Below are 20171 nucleotides of genomic sequence, written 5' to 3' on the forward strand. Positions count from 1 at the left end.
TTTTTGTCCGCAGGGCTTAAGCGGTGCCCAGCGAGATACATACAACGTTCTGCAGCTGCAGCCAATGCACTGAGTGTGCAGTGAGCGGCGTGGATGACATGCTGGATACTGGCGCAATTGACGAGGCCACATCTCTTACCGGGACACTCTCTGAACCATACATCAGCCATTTACCTGCTTCTTTCCTTACGGCATTTAACAGACTGCACATGGAGAGGAAAGACTGGTTCTCCGCTCCACGTGATGTCCAAGCGGCTGCCGGTGACGCGCGGGCAGCAGGCGAATCCGGCACTTTGCCGCCAGCATTACACGAATCCAACAAATTAAAATGATGGGAGTTCCGTAAGCGAGAGACAATGGCTTCTGCGCATAAGATTTGCTATTTTGTTCATTTCAACTTAATATAACATACGCTTATTCTGTTTGGTTTTTTATTTGTAATACTGTATAATGTAACGGTCAGCAGAACTTACTGTACATGAGCATCACCCTCCTTCTATGGAACCAAGGGGCAGATGGATTAAGCCTTATAGATGTTTAAATCGGAAAATGATAAAGTACCAACCCACCCCTCACTGGCATTTTTCAAACACAGCCTTTGACATGGCAGTTGGGAGCTGATTGGCTGTTATTTTCTCACTCTCCACATCGTCTGAATAGGCAGCCAAATCTGACGATATTGTCAGTGACCGCATGTTCGTCAGGGTCGCCCGGTGAAGTCGCTGAACGTCATCAGGCAGTGTTTTACACGTGGATTATTTGTTTTGTGGCACCACCGATAACGTTTGTAGCACATATTATAAAGGGAGGATGGTGCATAAGGCTTAATGGCAAGCGCAGGATGTTTCTGTTTATACAGCATGTGTGTGGTATACAGATGGCGCAGACGCCAGCTGACGGCAGCATCACCTGACAGGGGCGGGCGAGCGTCTCACTGGCTCGCACATCCCCATCAGCAAGGAGCGGCTTGCCTGCCCATCTCTACTTCAGAGAGAAGGGCAGGGAGGGAGGGCAGGCTGGGGCAGAGCAGGCGGAGGGCTGCTACAGCCTCCGACAGAATGGGGCAAACAAGCATCTTGTGCGCGCACGCCCTGCCCTTCTGTCCGATGGATGGCGTCGGGCAGCGATTGGCAATAGAATCGCAAGAAACAGCTCAATTAAAGCTGCGCCATCTGTATGGAGATATATATATATATACATATATATATATACGTGCACACACACGTACAAGTCACAAATTGATTACACACACGTCAATCCACAAATGATGGAATTATTTCAAATTGACCCCTTCAAATCGATCCGTGAAAATGCAGCAATGGGCGGGGCTTAATAAAACCATTCCCTCTCTTCTCAGCAGGCAGGGTGGGGCGGTTTTCCACCCCCCCCCCCCCCCGTACCTGCACCACTGATATGATGCAGAAATGAAAAGATGCATCAAACCTTTGGAAGAGAGAAGCAGGGTAGTTGCCTATGGTAACCCATAAGATTCTGTCCTACAGGGAGGTATAAAGATAATATCTGCCTTCAGATGACTTCCATTTGCCGGCTAGTACAAAGAACATTTACAAGATGGTATTCTGGATATCCCGGGGACAATACATCCAGCAGCAGATGCAGCCCCAAACATGCGGTGTGGGGGAGAGGATCGCCTGGCACATAAAACATGCATGTGATCATACATGTAATATATGGGGCGCCCGGCACGCTTTACCCACATAAACTCTTTCAATTTTTTTGTCCCAAATGTCAACATGGAGACCGTATTGGTGCACCGCGTCCCCTCGCATGGCCAGCGGCTGTGCTCGGCACACTTTTATGTTCTCCCTTTACACCGTAGTGGATAGTAGGGCATGAGATGCCACCTGTGGGCACAAGTCAGCAAGGAAAAACCCACGTCAACCTCATGACTGTGGACCTAATGCTTTTGTAGACCTTCCAACCATGTCGACCTATTTCAGGTGTCGACATAATGATCGTATACCGGTACCACATGCAGTCGATCCCTGTGGGAACCATTCAGCACAAATATTACATACATGACGATATGTGCTAAGTGATCCCCCCTTATCCTGGGGATGGGACCCACATCTAAACACAAAATGCATTTATTCACTTATTCTGGTTGACTCACAAGGCTTCCTGCACGGCCGACCGACCGACCGACCCCCCACGGACCCCCGCAGGTATGCAAATGGGTGATTTGCATAATCATCCATTCAAAAGCCTTGGGAGCGGGGGGGGGGAATCATTCAATGGTCAGCTCAGATCTGCGGGTGCCCTGTGCATGGACAGGGCGGGCAGCTGATGTCAGCTGGCCGCACCCATGTCACTGGGCAGTTTGCATGGGAACGCCCATGAAACGCTGGGCATTCCCATATGCAAATTGCCTGACCCGCTGCCGGACTTGTGTGTGTGAGTGCTCTGTGGGCGCAGTCGCAAACAATCGGTCCCCTGCCGACGAGTCGCTTATTCATTTCAGTTTGTCAAACGTTTTGTAAAGTGAAAATATTTTTAATTTAATGGACCCTTATCGTCCTTTAAGGGAGGCTGTGTATTGTGCACCGGGACTGCCAATCATCGCACTGGGGGGCCATCCCAGCACCAGGGTAAGCTGCTGGGCTGCCCCCAGTCCCCGTCTGCAGGGGGAGAGGGGGAGGGGGGAACAAATGAAAAACTCATGTCAAGCTATTGCATGTCAACCTTCATCATGTGTCGACCAAGAAACGACCTTGTGACTCTGCCCACCAAGCCATGTACCCTATGTTATTTAGTATACAGGGTTCCACCCTATAGCGCACACCCCCCCCCCCCCCAACCTAGGCCTGGCAACACTGTTTCCAATTTCCTTAATTAGGCTGTAATTCCTCACCTTCAGAAGTTCTCTTCTTCATCCCACATCCCACGCCGGCCACTGGGAGAATAACATTACCCGGCAGCGATCTTCCCAGTCAGAAGATGGAGGGGAAACCTTGGTATTACCAGGCTGCACACTCCCACCTCAGAATTGGGCCTTGTAGATCTTAATCTAATCATCTCTAGCATCAGGAAATATAGGGTTTGTACAGATCGCCATTAAATTACATTTTACAAATGGTTTCAGTCATCGTTATAAAATCTGTTTATGCTAATTAACTTACAATAAAAAACAGTTTGTAAATAACTAGATCTAATAACAAAAACATACTCTTTATTTCTAAGGGAAGGGGGTGTTTCCAAATGCTGTCTATCGTCTCCCACTGCAGAACATTAGCAGGAGTCTGGGGGAGCAGTAGAAGAACCTAGTAATGACCAAGGACATTAATGTAAAACATTGCTGTTATTATACATTGGATAGTGTATGGAATACAGTAATAATATCTAACACTTAAGTACAGTATAAATGGTCTAAGTCAGGGCTGGACAACACCGTCCCTCCAGATGTTTATGAACTACACATCCCAGCATGCCTTGCATCAGTTTCAGCATGGCCACATAGCAAAACTAATGCAAAGCATCCTGGGATGTATAGTTCATCAACATCTGGAGGGCCGGTGTTGCCCAGCCCTGGTTTAAGTGGTTAGGAAAAGGTTACACATCCCATAATAAATAAATAAATACACAAACATAGCAGAACCGTTAATGCACTTTCTAAGATCACATTCTCTTAACTCATTGTAAGGCTCCTGTCTCTTCTTCCTGGCAGCTGCTCTCTGGTCAAGTGCACTGAATTAAGACTGAGCCACACACACATCAAACTTATAAAAAGTTGCTACCACTGGGCATGTGCAGCAGCCCCGCTCTGTCCCTTACACTGCATGATCATATGCTCTAGTAATCATATTATATACCAGTGCAGAATTTGAGCCACTTGACAAGAGGAGGCGGATTCCCAGGGAACTGGAATCACCCCAGCTTTTCATATTCAGGGCGAAATGTAATAGGGTGGGATTTTTTTAGACATGTGCGATTTTTGGTCAAAAACGTCTGAAATCGCATGTTTTCCAAAAACCGCATATGTAATAGGGTGCGAATCGCATATTTTTTGCCATGAAATCGCACATTTTGAAGTGGCGATTTTTAGTCACACTTCAAATTCACATCCAGATGTTTACCCATTATAAAGTATACAACTCGCAAATGTAATATTGTGCGATTTTTGGTAAACCTTACCAAAAAAAAATAGACCAGGTTCTGACAGGCTAATTTGACAGAACCATGCACAGATCATTGGTCCTGTGTAAAAAAAAATGTGTGGGATTTTTTGTCCCCAGTATTTTTGGAACCAGGACCGGTCCAAGAGTCCGGGTCTGGTTTCAGAAATACGTTGGACCCCTACGCTTTTTGTCCCCCGTATTTTTGGGAACCAGGTCCGGCTCAATTTTTTTTAACACAAAATTTCATGACTGAAAATGCGCACATTTTCAAGTCTAAAAACCGCCCGAAATCGCACTTTTTTGCCGCGAATTCACATCTCATTACATATGCCAATTCACTGCAAAAAAATTTGATTTTTAAAAGGTTCGATTTCGGGCGATTTTTGAACATGTCCAAAAATCGCACCCTATTACATTTCGCCCTCAGTGTGTAATAATGGGGTGAGTAGTGTAGGGTACAGTGGATGATGTGTAATGAGGGGGTGTGCAGTATAGGGTACAGTGGATACTGTGTAATGAGGGGTGTGTGTTGTCTAGTACAGTGGATGTTGTGTAATTAGGGGTGTGTAGTGTAGGGTACAGTGGATGGTGTGTAATGAGGGGTGTGTATTGTATAGTACAGTGAATGGTGTGTAATGAGGGGTGTGTATTGTATAGTACAGTGAATGGTGTGTAATGAGGGGTGTGTATTGTATAGTACAGTGAATGGTGTGTAATGAGGGGTGTGTAGTGTAGGGTACAGTGGATGGTGTGTAATGAGGGGTCTTTAGTGTAGGGTACAGTGGATGGTGTGTAATGAGGGGTCTTTAGTGTAGGGTACAGTGGATGGTGTGTAATGAGGGGTGTGTAGTGTAGGGTACAGTGGATGGTGTGTAATGAGGGGTGTGTAGTGTAGGGTACAGTGGATGGTGTGTAATGAGGGGTGTGTAGTGTAGGGTACAGTGGATGGCGTGTAATGAGGGGTGTGTATTGTATGGTACAGTGAATGGTGTGTAATGAGGGGTGTGTATTGTATGGTACAGTGAATGGTGTGTAATGAGGGGTGTTTAGTGTAGGGTACAGTGGATGGTGTGTAATGAGGGGTCTTTAGTGTAGGGTACAGTGGATGGTGTGTAATGAGTGGTGTGTAGTGTAGGGTACAGTGGATGGTGTGTAATGAGGGGTGTGTAATGTAGGGTACAGTGGATGGTGTGTAATGATGGGGTGTGCAGTGTAGGGCACAGTGGATGGTGTGTACTGATGGGATGTGTAGTGTAGGATACAGTGGATGTGTGTAATGAGGGGTGCTTAGTGTATAGAACAGTGGATGGTGTGTAATGAGGGGTGTGTGTATTTTATAGTACAGTGGATGGTGTGTAATGAGGGTGTGTGTAGTGTAGGGTACAGTGGATGGTGTGTAATGAGGGGTGCGTAGTGTAGGGTACAGTGGTTGGTGTGTAGTGTAGGGTACAGTGGATGGTGTGTAATGAGGGGTGTGTAGTGTAGGGTACAGTGGATGTGTGTAGAGGGGTGTGTGTAGTGTAGTGTAGGGTACAGTGGATGGTGTGTAATGAGGGGTGCGTAGTGTAGGGTACAGTGGTTGGTGTGTAATGAGGGTGTGTGTAGTGTAGGGTACAGTGGATGGTGTGTAATGAGGGGTGTGTAGTGTAGGGTACAGTGGATGTGTGCAGTGTATAGAACAGTGAATGGTGTGTAATGAGGGGTGTGTGTAGTGTAGGGTACAGTGGATGTGTGTAATGAGGGGTGTGCAGTGTATAGAACAGTGAATGGTGTGTAATGAGGGGTGTGTATTGTATAGTACAGTGAATGGTGTGTAATGAGGGGTGTGTATTGTATAGTACAGTGAATGGTGTGTAATGAGGGGTGTTTAGTGTAGGGTACAGTGGATGGTGTGTAATGAGGGGTGTTTAGTGTAGGGTACAGTGGATGGTGTGTAATGAGGGGTCTTTAGTGTAGGGCACAGTGGATGGTGTGTAATGAGGGGTGTGTAGTGTAGGGTACAGTGGATGGTGTGTAATGAGGGGTGTGTAGTGTAGGGTACAGTGGATGGTGTGTAATGAGGGGTGTGCAGTGTAAGGCACAGTGGTTGGTGTGCAATGATGGGATATGTAGTGTAGGGTACAGTGGATGTGTGTAATGAGGGGTGTGTAGTGTAGGGTACAGTGGATGGTGTGTAATGAGGGGTGTGTAGTGTAGGGTACAGTGGATGTGTGTAAATGAGGGGTGCTTAATGTATAGAACAGTGGATGGTGTGTAATGAGGGGTGTGTAGTGTAGGGTACAGTGGATGGTGTGTAATGAGGGGTGTGTAATGTAGGGTACAGTGGATGGTGTGTAATAAGGGGTGTAGTGTAGGGTACAGTAGATGTGTGTAATGAGGGGTGTGTAGTGTAGGGTACAGTAGATGTGTGTAATGAGGGTGTGTGTAGTGTAGGGTACAGTACAGGAGAGGTGTGTAATGAGGGGATGTGTAGTGTAGGGTACAGTCAGTGGCGTAACTATAGGCAGGGAGGCGCTGAGGGGGTGTGGGCGCCGGGGGGGCTGCAGGACTATTATTAGTTACTCACTGCCAAGTTCTGCTGCCAGCGCCTGTGCCGGGTCCCAGCTCTCCCGGCTACTGCTGCAGCCAGCGCTGCTAATACAAAAAGAGACACTCGGAAAATGGCAGCCTCCATACTGCAGACAGTTTTTCGTCTGCTGTATGGGGGCAGCCATTTTCCAAGTGTCACTTCTCAGTACTAGCAGCAGCAGCCGGGAGAACCGGGACCAGGCGCACACGAGGTAAACCCCACCCCTGCCGCCGCACAACACCCCCAGACACTGACTGGCAGCACAGGTAACGGCTGAGGTAACGCCGCACAGGGTTGGCGGGGGGATTTGTTTACCCAAGGGGGGGCGCCCCCCTGCATTTTCGGTGGGGGGGGGCGCGCAGAATTATTAGTTATGCCACTGGGTACAGTAGATGTGTGTAATGAGGGGTGTGTAGTGTAGGGTACAGTGGATGTAGGTAATGAGGGGGTGCGTAGTGTAGGGTACAATGGATGTGGGTAATGAGGGTGTGTGTAGTGTAGTGTAGGGTACAGTGGATGTGTGTAATGAGGGGTGTGTGGTGTAGGGTACAGTGGATGTGTGTAATGAGGGGTGCGTAGTGTATGTACAGTGGATGGTGTGCAGTGTAGGGTGGGGTACAGTGGATGTGTGTAATGAGGGTGTGTATAGTGTAGGGTACAGTGGATGTGTGTAATGAGGGGTGCGTAGTGTAGGTACAGTGGATGTGTGTAATGAGGGGTGTGTACTGTATTGTGTGTAATAAGGGGTGTGTAGTGTAGGGTACAGTGGATGTGTGTAATGAGGGTGTGTGTAGTGTAGGGTACAGTGGATGTGTGTAATGAGGGGTGCATAGTGTAGGGTACACTGGATGGTGTGTAATGAGGGGTGTGTAGTGTAGGGTAGGGCAGGGCACAGTGGATGTGTGTAATGAGGGGTGTGTGGTGTAGGGTACAGTGGATGTGTGTAATGAGGGGTGTGTGTAGTGTAGGGTACAGTGGATGTGTGTAATGAGGGGTGTGTAGGGTAGGGCATGGCACAGTGGATGTGTGTAATGAGGGGTGTGTGGTGTAGGGTACAGTGGATGTGTGTAATGAGGGGTGTGTAGTGTGTTGTGTGAGACGAGTGGTGGGGAGTGTAGTATACAATACCTGGTGTAATTTTATGTAGCCTGCGCCTTTGGATGTATATCAGTGTGGAATGTTGCGCCATACACTATACTGGCCATCCGCAGCGTTACACGGCGCATCCCCAGTGCATTAAGCGATGTACTATTTACCATCTAACAAGCTAAGAAGCAAATTCCAACGTCTATGTAATATCCACCCCACCAGAGCAAGCTGCATTAGTAGATGTGCCTCTATAAATATATAAACGTGGTATTCCTTAACTATTTACTAAACCCTGGTCCAGTCACCCAGGAATCTGACCCTGGTAGCTACAAGGATCGGACTCGGGAAGGACTGTGCAGTGTAACCAGGGGTCCCTTTACAAGTGTATGGAGAGCCGGATCACCAGTGCTTGGAGATGATGTGCAGTGTAAATGAGGGAATAATCCAGGTCGAAGGTAGGGCATATTTCCCTTATCTGTCAGTCCTCCCCTTATAACTCATTTAGATATTTCCCATATTTTCTATTGATTGTAATGTTTGCGCCTGATGAGTCGCCTTCTGCCAGGCTGAAACGCGCCGTTGGGAGAGGGAAGAAGCAAAGCTCAGAAAATTAAAACACTTGAAAAATGGTTTAATGATGTTTACAACAGAAATGGAACTGTACAGTTACAGTAAGTTTAATATATATATAAAAAAATTACAGCAGACAAATGCATGTACACGAAATCTACCATTGATCCTGATTCACTGTAGTCTACATCATCTTCCAAGAGTCTGGGCCCAAATCTGGGAAACCCTTTTCAATTGTTGATGTTTTTTTTTTTAAAGAGACAGTCACCTTATTTTCTTCGACATTAAATTTAGAATTTTTTTTTTTACTTTCTTAAATTAAATTCCTAAATTAATAATGTGGTAATTTCCGCTATGTACATTGTGGTCAGACTGTGTCTAGCAAAACAATTCTAACACAATTATTTATTTAGAACGGTCAACAGTCGGGCCAACGCTATAATTGGCGACCTGTAGTGCTAAATTAAAAAAAATGCGATTTAATTATATTTTGGCAAAAACTTGCAGCCGTAAAATATGCAAAGAGAGGCCGTTGCCCCTTCAACAAACATTAAATTAGTATGGTTATCGGAACACAAGCACTGTAAGAATCATAAGGTTCTGTCTCTTTAAATGTATCACGTTGATACGGTCATCAGTGTATAACGCAACCAGAAGCAAATAAGTAGATACGTAGAATTTAATTACTGAATATTATGTACACATTTAGAATTTTCCGGATTTTTTTTTGCAGTTTTTTTGTCTTTAATATGAACACCTAGGCAGTGAAAACTGTTATGTTAATACACACAGACACACCCAACATACAAAAATACTATTTCAAACTACTTAGAGTAAGACAGGTCAGTTTATCTCCATGCTATGACGACTTCTTAAGAGCATTACACTGAAACAAACGAAGAATTCAACAACAATTTTTTTTCTTTTTTTTTTAATATCCCAGAAATATATCAAAATATACATCTAAGCTTTGGAATTACTGAGGTTAGACTAATGCAAGTGCTGGGTAACCATACTTAATACACAAGTCTAAGGTTCTGCAGGAAAGAAATTATCTTTGGTATCTGCATCAGGCTAATATTATTAACATTTGGATTTTGCTTTGGGATAGAGCTTGTATGATCCTACGACCGGACACCCCGTAAATCAACTGAGAATAAAAACATCCATTTAAAAAGTTCCTTCATTTGCGATCCCAAACCCCGACCCCGAAAAAAGTTTTAAAAAGTCAAGAGGCATCTACCTAGCCTAGCACAAAATATTGAGAAATACAATGCATAGTTACACGTGGCGCTTAAAGGAAAGCAAATGCGAAAAATGGACAAAGCATTGCGTCATTGATTGAAAAAAAAATGGATTCCTGTTGCGTTAGGTCACAGGACGGTTTATTCCTAGTAGTCGTAGAAGACAATTGTACACATAGAACACAACATAAAAAAAGTAAGTAGGTGAAAGAAAATGCACCTCAGCATGTATTACTAATCACCCAGCCCATGAAGGGTTAGACCAAACAGAGCGGAGAGGCCTTGGAATGCATTGCTTTTTTTAGGGATCCAAGACCATCCCATCGCTGAAAGGTTGAAAGAACACCATCAGAGCAGCCAGTAATGTACCAACTCTATCTTCAGTTCGTAGGGTTTTGTGCGAGGAGAAAGAGAGCCTTCAAACAAGAACCAGCACAAGAGGGTTTGCCAATTGTACCGGATGTTTTTGGTTTAACCAGAGGGAACCAGTAGGCCTGGAAACGCTCACAGGCTGTATGTTTATACTGTATATAACACTGGGCATCTCATTATATCATGTTTCTCCTCTACAATAGCTGCAGACTAAAACCAGGAACTGAAGATGGTTTATTTTGTGTGTTTTTCTTTCCAACAGTTTATGTTTTCTTTTTGGTTTTTGTTTTGAGTTCATACAATCATAGAGAAATCTTTGGTTTGGCTGGAAATTGAAAAAAACAAAACAAAAAACAACAAAACAAGACAAAGAAACCGACCCTGGCATTTTAGGAGCAGCACAGTGACGCGGCAAGAAAAACCTAGAGGGAATAGGAGCTGCTACATTCACATGACTCCCGACCACCGGATGTTAGACAAGATTGTCCACAAACTACTCTTTGCATTTTTCAAAATTTTTGGTCAAGCTCAAGAAATATACAATTGCAAGCAGAATAATATATATATATCTATATATAGATATATCTATATATAGAAGGAGAGATAGAGATACAGAGAGAGAAAGAAGAAAAAAAGAAGAAAATTAAAGTGATATCAAGGAAAATTTTAGTAACATGACGATGATGATACATGCTGTGCAGGACTCTTGTGCGTTACACTTCAATGAAAAGGCAACGGAACTGTTCCGTCATATCATACTCAGTCTTGATAAAACTGAGTATATTAAAAAAAAAAAAAAAAAAAGTACATATTTATATAGATGTAAAAAAAAAAAAAAATTTGACAGGATTTCAAAGTAAGATCAATAACTACAATAAAAACCGTGTCAAGAGGCTTTGGGATAGTTTAGCAGTGAAGACCCCATCCCCAACAATTATTACCGGTCACATGTTGCTACAAGCCAATAGGTCATACTTTACACATGGCACAGTTGGCAACTCTGTAGGTTTTTGTTTGTTAGAGAAAGATAAAGCAAACCACTCATATATGAGTTTTTAAATGAGGTATACAAGCAGCCCCCAGTACCTATAAGTGGGGAGCAACCCACAACTAACCTAGGATTCGGAAAGGAAAGAAGGAAAGGAAAAGTATAAGGTTCACGATTACGCTTTGGGATTTTATCATGTTGGGTATCATTAGCGGCCTGTTCACATGTAAATAAATTCTGTACCATCTATACATTTATCCAGTAACAAGAGAAGTTAATAATTCCTATTCAGTGCAGTTAATTTGAAATGTTTTTTATTTTATTTTAAATAATAAAAAAGCAAACAAACTAAAATAATCCCCCAATACTCACAGTAGTAAATTAAATTAAAAATAAAATAAAAAATGTCAAAAAAAAATAAAAAATTATTTTCTTTTGGGGGGGTACAAAACAAAATAATAAAAAAAAATCCCACTGGCCAGAATTTTTTTTTTCCTTTCCTTCTTTTTAATTATAATTTCCATAACACCAGGTTTCTTATACCTCTAGGCAATTTTTTTTTTTGGTAGGTGTTCTCAATTCATTACATACCATACCTACTACATACATACTTTATTGAGCGCTTTGTCAAGTAACACAACATGAATTAATACCACTTCCATCACGCCTGCAGAGCAGACGTGTTAGTAAAGCTTTCAGGTGAAAAAATAAAAAAACCTGTAACAAAATGGAAACCAAGAGTTTTTCCTGCCCAAATCAGTCTCGCTCTGCGGCCACATTCCGATAATATTGCTGCAGGTGTCTGGGCGCCAACAACATGCAATGTGCCAACCAAGTCTTGAGTACTAGACAAGGGTCCCCTTCTCAGTCGGGGGCCATTTCTAGCAAATCTCATTTTTTCAAAACACTGATTTACTTATGCAGCAAAAAAAAAATAATTGAAAAAAAATGAAAGGTTTCTTTTTACAGCTTCAGTCTTCAGCCCTACAATGTAATTTGGTCTTAAGCAATTTCTGCTACCAAGAGCAACAGATACCACATTTAAAAGAACTATACTAAATAGAAAATAAAGAAAAAAGACCAGGTACACACAGCAATAATTACACAATCTTTGGAATTGCAGTTCCTGAAGGAAATATTGAAGGTTCAGAACTACGTGTTAAGGATATAAAGACGCATCTTTACAGTTTTTCAGTGTATTGAGGCAGTCACTGTCTACCGCAGCCCAAAACCCCGCAAACCAGTTAATACCCACCACAACAAGTGGTATGTTCAGTAATATACAAGCCCCATACTTATTCATAACTGGCCATTTCTATAGTTGCCAGCTCTGCTTGCAGAGCTGGGCGTACAACACTGGCTGAGGGTCGGCAAGTAGACCTGTGCTACGGAGAGGACATCCCCCTCCCATCCGTACCTCCAGAAATGTACGATACAAACTCACAACACAAAGACAATACAAATATCGGTCCACAACAGGACGCTGTATCTCACAGTATTTAGATTCTTGGCGACATATTTCCCTTCTACGTTTGGTTTTTAGTATATGGTTATATATATATTTTTGGTAAAGACAGGATTTGGGAGCAGGACTATTATACAATACAAAACAAAATATCCCTTCCCCTCCCCGCCAAATAAGATCTTTCAATACTAAATGGAAAACATTCTGGCCTAGGACAATATACGGAGGATAAAAAAAAAAACTCTTATTTTTGCTCTCCTAGATGTTAACAACTAAACAGTCAATCCTAAGGGGGTCAATCCTATTGTGCGCGAAGGGTGTGGTCTTGTTCTTGCCGTAATGTTTTAATGCTGGCAACAAGGCCCTAACTCGTACCCTTCGTGGGCTATAATCAGCTTGAATTTGCACAAAAGGGTTATGGGTCAGCGAGCACTTTCAAATCTCAGCCGATGTTAAGACTACGGCGGCGGTTGACTCATCAGTGCGGCTAATTAGCCTGACCCCGACATCTGTAACCATTATAGCAAATATGGCAGGTAGGCCAAAGTGGGAAAAATGAGACAGGGGGTGGTAGTGGCGGGTTGGGGGGAGGGGGGCAATAGTCTGTGTCCATAATTAAAGTGTTTGCATTGTATGGAGCGGATGGGTGGATCACAAACAGATGTAAGCTTTGGCAAAGTTCTATATAAAATCTGTTCTCCTATATCGCAGTTCTGCTTCCCTTTTTCCCCAACCCCAGTGCCTATATTATATTTTGTATAAATTACGAGAGAAAAAAAAAGTAAAAACAAAACATTATGCCAAGCTACACTAACAAGACCTAAATCTCTTCAAACAAGAATTCCATTAGTCATACAATGATTTTTCTTCCAGAAATAATTTAGCCCATCAAAGCCGACATAAGCTGAGGTATTTTCTTAGGAGGCCAGAGACTAGTCCGGGCAACGCAGTAGCTGCCGTGAGAACGAAATGGCAGGGAATGGAAGGAAAGGCAGATAAGGGAATATTAATTAATTTAAAAAAAAATTGATGGGTGAATGTATTTGGGTGAATGTATTGTAGTCCCCACTGGTACAAACGGAATTTCAATAAAGCTTTTCAGGATTGAAATCTGAAAAAAAAAAGTGAAATTATTTAAAAAAAAAAAAAAAAAAAATTTGCAACATAAACATATATAAAAAATGACGGACCCTGGAACCCTGATTATTATTTGTGTCCACTTTTAGGATGAATCTAATAATTTACAGTGCATTATGCATTATTAAAGCTTTTCAAACAAGAGCCCAGCTCCTCACTGCAGGTTAGGTGGCTAGGTTAGAACTGGTAGTGGTGGGGATTGTACCACAAGCAACATGTTAACTACAAAAAAATACAAAGAAAACTCAAAAATGGTCATCCTCAAAATAGTATAGAAAGCAAATATTTACATATGTAAATCTATAGCACTGCCGCAGCAGGTAAAGTTAACAGCAAATTAAAATGAACGCATACCAAGGGTCCAATGCTGTAGATGGACAAGTGCCGTCAATCAATGCGATCATTCTCCTTTAACTTTCTGAAGGCAGGGCCATGATCAAAGCATTAAATGCTCCAAATGTCCATTTATTTGAACAGAACCAGGGAAAACTAACTAAAAATTTAGTGATTAACGTGTCTTCTACCAAAGTTAACACTAAAACGTTAGCCCTGGCCCATGGTTGGGAGTAACATGTACACCCATCAGTGAATGGTGGCCATTAATTGCATTATGGGAGAAGAGAAACAGATCTACGAGCCATCCTACCCTAGATCTCATCAGCCATAGATGACATGGGAAGGAACAGGACAATTCAAAATGGCTTCCTTTGTAAGTCTACAGTGATCGCTCACTAAAGGCAATGTTACCAGTGGGGAATACGAGAAGAGAGGAGGGGAGGAACAGAGGCAGCCGATTGGACTAATATCTTGCTATTTACACGTGACGAAAATACATAATAAAAGTTAGAGTTTGCCTTAACCATAAAAAAATGAAACAAAAAATTACAAGCAGCAACATTTATATATAAAATAAACACCCAACCCCCAAAAAATAAAGTAACAGAAAAAAAAAAAAAAAAAAGAAAGAAATTGTCAGTAGCATTTACTTGTCTCTCACTGCGTCTGAACTGTCCATTAGTACAGCAGCTTGCTAGAAATTGACTTTGGTTCAAGCTAGGTTAACCGTCCTCTGTGCCAGAGTGAGGCGAGCAACCCAATAGTTGCCATAGGGCCTGTCTTCGGCATCGGAGGGGTTGAAAAAAAAAAACATTTCCAACAATGTAAAAAACAAAAACATATAAAAAACACACAAAGTTGAATGTAACGGGTTAGTCGACTGCTTGCAGTTCACTAGTCTATCAAGGTTAGAGATGGACAAAATTAATCGGCGAACAGTAGTAATTATTAGAATGGAGTCAAGGGAAGGTTTTCTGCCATTTTCAGGATTATCCTAACTCAGTGCACCAGGAGCCCACAAGGGGGCGTCCTTTATATAGGAGGGAGCCGCTGGACATGCCCTCCACAGATGAGCACATCACAGAACACCATGTCGCTGAATTGGGCAGAAAAACGACCCTGCTATAGAAAAGGCGTAGTGCGAACTGCGACGCAGTGATCCAGTCTGCGTCATCACTCGTTCAGATTTTTGGTTTATATATATGATCGGTGAATTAAAAAAAAAGAAGATATGGAAACAAATATAAAATCGATACCGCAGGCTCCATTTCCAGGCTTGCCGTGACAAGCAAGGCCCTCTTCTCTCACACACTGCAAGCACCCGGTCCCTGGCTCGCAACGTGCTTACATTTCTGCCGGGCAAGCTCGATCTGGTACCTTATGATGTGCGCAAAGAGGTTCAACCCTCTCGAAATGAAGCGACCTCTGCCGTCATGAGCAGCAGAACGCATTTGCACTAAAGTCTGAATTCTGTATTATACAAGAAATGATGTTGCTAAGAGTGATTTCACGCAGAGCCTCATTAAGTCTCTGAACAATCACATCTTATATAGAGAGGTACACATTGCAGTGGGTTACCCCATGCCTTGCACACATCATGAACAACAGTGGTTTCATAGCAGGTGAGGAAAGGGCGTGTACTTTCCGATAACCGGCATGCCCTCACCCTCCTGCAACCTTTACTAAACAGCGGCTGTATATTTTATGTTACATGGGGATACTTCCTCTGCCTTGCATACATTTGTATTGTAACTGCCCGTGAAACACATGGCAATAAAACAATGCATACAGTAAAAAGTTTCAGGAGGATAGTTACATGCCAGACATTAAGCCCAGAAGCCATAAATTAAAGTCACCAGGAAGTAGAAATTCCCTTTAAACACCTGCTAAGCCAAAAGACAGAAGTGCGCATACTGCAATCCCGCTGATTCCTGGGGTCTGTCCAGCCCCTGGCTGTGTTCTACAGCTGTCAGTGCGGATGCCAGGGACCCATGCACACAAGGTTCAACAAAACACATGCGCCAGAACCTGGGAAATTTGAACGTCCGAGGGACCTCTTCACTTGGGAATTCATTGGGAAAGATGGGTAAGGGAACATGACCAAAAGGAAGGGAGTAAAACCACACCAGTAATACAGGCCTGCCTAAATTGTACCAGTTAAGAAAGGAACCCCAACATTTTGATATGACTATAAACACCTTGCATGACATGAGGTCTGTACAACAGACCTATACAAAATGATAATTACAAAAAGAAAAATAATAATAAAAAGTATATTTCGACTAAACCAAATTCCCCTTCCAAATACCAGATTTTTGTTTTCGTTTAAGCAACCAACCTTTGCTGTCCGTGCGACTGCTGGAAATGAAAAGTAGTCCTTTCACTTTTTTGTGATGTGTTTTTTTTTCCCCTCTTCTAATATTTTTTTTTTTTTTTGATTTTTTGTAACTTTTTTTTTGGAATTTTTTTTTTTTACATTTTTGGTTAGAAAGTTCTCTGATCAGTGGTTATCCTGAAAAGAGAATGTTTATTATAAAATTAGGCAAAATGTCCATCCTTTCCCATCGTTGTTCACTCCCGCCCCTCTCTCTTCCGTTCTGGGGGGTGGAAGGGGAGCAGATCACACTGTTTAGTTGATCGCTAGGTGAAAGCGGAGGTGGTGGTGGTGATCTGGTCGCGTTGGCTCACTGTGCTTTGGAGCCTGTAGTGGTGGTGGAAGCTGGTCCGCTGGCTGAGGCCACTGTAAAGAGAGAGTTTTGGATGGAGTCGACGGAGGAGGTGGCATGAAGGCTTGTGATGGGTGTTGCCCCTGCCGACGCTGCAGAGACCAAGCTGATTGGGCTGCTGGTGAACAGAGACAGGTTTTGAGGGTTGAGGAACAAGGGTGCAGTCACAATGTTAGGAGTCCCCCCAGCGTTGGCAAACACTAAGTTCCCAGTAGCATCCAGTGACGTTATTGGAAGAGATCCACTCGATGCCAGAGCTAGAAGATCAAAGAGAGGACACATTTCAGGTCCAAAGCAACACAGATTATATCAGCAGATGCGTGATTTGTCAGTGAGTACATGTGGTAGGGAATATAGATTGTAAGCTCCACTGGGGCAGGGACTGATGTGAATGTTCAAATATTCTCTGTAAAGCGCTGCGGAGATGTGTGCTCTATATAAGAAACTGTTAATAAATAAATTCAATAAATAAAATGAAACGGCATTATATAGTGGGAGGAGCAGGGTCTCCCTGCAGCACAGAGTAACAACGTGGGACTGTCACATGGATGAGGGGAGAAGATTGTGGGATCTGTATGAACATTACTATAATTTAGACATAAAATATTGGTGAACATTTGTTTGGTGGCTTCCATAACTAAACGACTGGAAAGTAAAAATATCCCAGGCAATAGTCATTCTATAAGGCCACAAACCTACAATGGAATTAGGGCATCATAGAGCATATGGAAGCACTGTGATAAATAAGTATAATAGGCGTTTGGGCTCTATCACATATCCTAAGTGGACTAAATCAGCAATGTAAGATGGGGGGCACCAGACTGACCTTGTATTGTTGCCAGCGTACTGTTACTCATCAGAGCTGGGCTGAGCGCGCTGCCCAATGTTCCCGGGTTGAGACTGAATAAGGCACCTCTGCGGGAAAGAAAGCGAGACAAAACCACAACTGTTTATACACGCAGGCACAGAGTACAGACTACACATAGAGATCAGAGGCTGGCAGACACATCACTGCACATAGCACAGGCATGCAGCTGGCAGAGACCAGATGCCACACTGATCACCTAGCATCATCATGCACCCACTCAGTGCCCACAGTCTCGGTCTGGATGCGTGCCATGCTGCGGATACCAGGACTGGCTTCTCAATCGTTTTTTTTGCAGTAATTGGGGTTACGACGACTCAAAACGTATTACAAGAAAAATTACAGGGCAACTTCCTAAAAGTAAATAAACCTGGTCCCAGATTGAATTGTTTTCATTGTATTCCTGCTACATTGCAGAGTTTATTACAGCAGCATTTTATCTTTTAATATTCTTTATTGTTTTTTCTTTTTTACTGAAGCAAAACATAGATCCGACACATATATGCATACATAAAAGAAAAAGGAGTGTTCATGGCACGTACATATAAATTTTTAAACAGTACAGATCATAATATATAGAAAATGTTTGATAGTGCATACTTTCATGTTACTACGTGCAAAACGTTCGGTGTCTTGCTATTTAAAAAACTACACCTGGATCCCCCCCCCTTCCCAACCCCCCCCCCTCCCCCCCCCCCCCCCCCGCTTGGTATTTATGTTGTAGTTCTGTATGTTTTATTTAATTGCTATTCTTGTTTACCATGTCATATGTTTTTATTTTTCCCCTGCAGAGTGCCTCCTTCCTGTTTCTGATACTAAGTTCGCCATTAACAGACTATTGGTCCGCGTTGTGTTTATTAAAGTGTTTTAGTTGTGCCGTGCAAAGTAGTGAGAAGAAGTGAAACAGAGAAAAATAAATAAAGTTGTTATTTTTTTTTTTTTCCCTCCCTCCCCCCCCCCCCCCCCGTTTATAATAGGAAGGTGATAATCGTGTATTGTAAAAATCGAGATTTTTAAAGAGGAATAAAGTGCATATTGCGAAATAGGGAATTTTCTCCCTAGTTGAGAGTGTAATTTACTAACATATTTATTGTTGCTATCTATTTACACAATGTAGAGTGTTGTTTTACGGCAGTATTGTAAGAATACTGCAAAGTGGCAAGCGATTTAAGGGAAATTAAGTATTCCGTATATCCTCAAGTATCTTTGGACTAACGTGAGCCAATTCTATTTGGGGTTCTCACTATTTATGGGGCGCTTAATTAATCAGATTTTATATCTCTGTCTCGGGAAAAAGTTCAATCCAGCGATGCCAGATTTTCCTGTATTTGGGCAGAGTGTTTCCACTGATGTGGAGGTACTTTTCATGCTTAAGTGTATAATTTACTAAAGCTTTCCAACATATCACCTTTGGTTCATTTCTGGCCATCCAGTTTCTGGCCACTATAACCTTTGCCATCGCGCATAGGTTGTTGATATATTGCCGGTCTCCGGCCTCGAGGTAGCGGTCTTCAAGAATATTTAGAAGACAGCCTTTTGCTGTCAGGGCAGCTCTAGGAATTCCCGAGTCTACCATCGTTTGGATGACTTCTTCCCAATACAGAGATACGTGCTGGCACTGCCACAGCAGGTGAAAGAACGTTCCCGGGCTGGTGTTGCACTTAGGGCACATTACTGAAGCCCTTCCTTTGAACTTAACCATGCGCGTAGCGGACAGATATGCTCTATGAAAAATAAAGAGTTGGACCTGTTGTATCCGGATGGCGCTTGTAGCATTAGAGATGTGAAGGACCGCTGTATGCCACTCCTCCTCCTCTATTGGTCCAAGGTCCTGTATCCACTTCCTCCTCAGCACCTCCATACTTTCCCTACCCTTTTCCTGATTTAGGCGTGTGTATAATCTACTAACTAATTTATTCTTCCCGCCTGCCTTGATTATGGTTTTAATAGGAGATTCTCGGAAAACCGGAGGTTTCCCTGGAAACTGCGCCTCAAGAGCGGTTTTTAGCTGTAGATATCGATAAAAGTATGTTTTAGGAAGACCAAATTCGGTCTTAAGTTCCGCAAAGGTTTTTATTCTCCCCGGGACATAGATTTGGCTAAGGGTGGTAATTGAACGACTATTCCAGGCTTCTTTAACTTGGAGTGATGTTAGTTCTGGGAATGTTAAGGAGTCGTCTATTGGGTGTAGCGGGTCTATGCCATAAATGTTTAGCATTTTAGCGGCTTCCTGCCAGACTTTAATGGCTTGCCTCACCAATGGTAAGTCTAGAGTGGAAATGCCTGGTTGTAGGATTCTATTTTTAGGGTGGCACGTGGGGGCAGTGTGAGATACCACCGCCTTTGCCAGGTCATTATCCTCTCCTTCCATTAACCAGGGGCGAAGTTGCGACAACTGGGCGGCTATATAGTATAGGCGAAAGTCTGGGAGTCCCAGACCTCCAGCCCTCTTATTCATCATAAGTTTGTTCAACTGGATCTTTGGGCGCGCGTTGTGCCAAATAAATGATGACAGTTTGCTGTTCATTTTCCTAAATATAGCTTTAGGTAGGAAGACTGGGGATTGTTGGATTAAATAGAGCAACTGCGGAAGGACCACCATTTTGATTAGGTTAACCCGCCCGGTGGCTGTTAATGGTAGCCTGCTCCAAGACTTAAATTTGGCATCAAATTT

The 20171-nt window shown here is 43.1% G+C and overlaps 2 protein-coding genes across 13 annotated transcripts in view; one reads left to right on the forward strand and one right to left on the reverse strand.

The window, feature by feature from the left end:
• CD247 (CD247 molecule) overlaps positions 1-422 on the forward strand; it is a 129573-nt gene extending 129151 nt beyond the window's left edge. For both annotated transcript variants that reach the window (XM_083170931.1, XM_083170932.1), the window contains one exon: positions 14-422. In XM_083170931.1, coding sequence (XP_083027057.1) covers positions 14-73 — 60 coding nt within the window. In that variant the 3' untranslated portion in view covers positions 74-422. The remainder of the gene's footprint in view (positions 1-13) is intronic.
• Positions 423-8404: 7982 nt separating this feature from the next.
• The window catches only part of POU2F1 (POU class 2 homeobox 1), a 127644-nt gene continuing 115877 nt past the window's right edge, over positions 8405-20171 (reverse strand). For all 11 annotated transcript variants that reach the window (XM_083171588.1, XM_083171595.1, XM_083171591.1 and 8 more), the window contains 2 exons: positions 17459-17547; positions 8405-16889 (listed from right to left, as the gene is read on the reverse strand). In XM_083171588.1, the coding sequence (XP_083027714.1) occupies positions 16591-16889; positions 17459-17547 (388 nt within the window). In that variant the 3' untranslated portion in view covers positions 8405-16590. The remainder of the gene's footprint in view (positions 16890-17458; positions 17548-20171) is intronic.

The sequence above is a fragment of the Crinia signifera genome, chromosome 2, assembly GCF_055691185.1.
Source record: "Crinia signifera chromosome 2, ASM5569118v1, whole genome shotgun sequence".
NCBI lineage: Eukaryota > Metazoa > Chordata > Amphibia > Anura > Myobatrachidae > Crinia > Crinia signifera.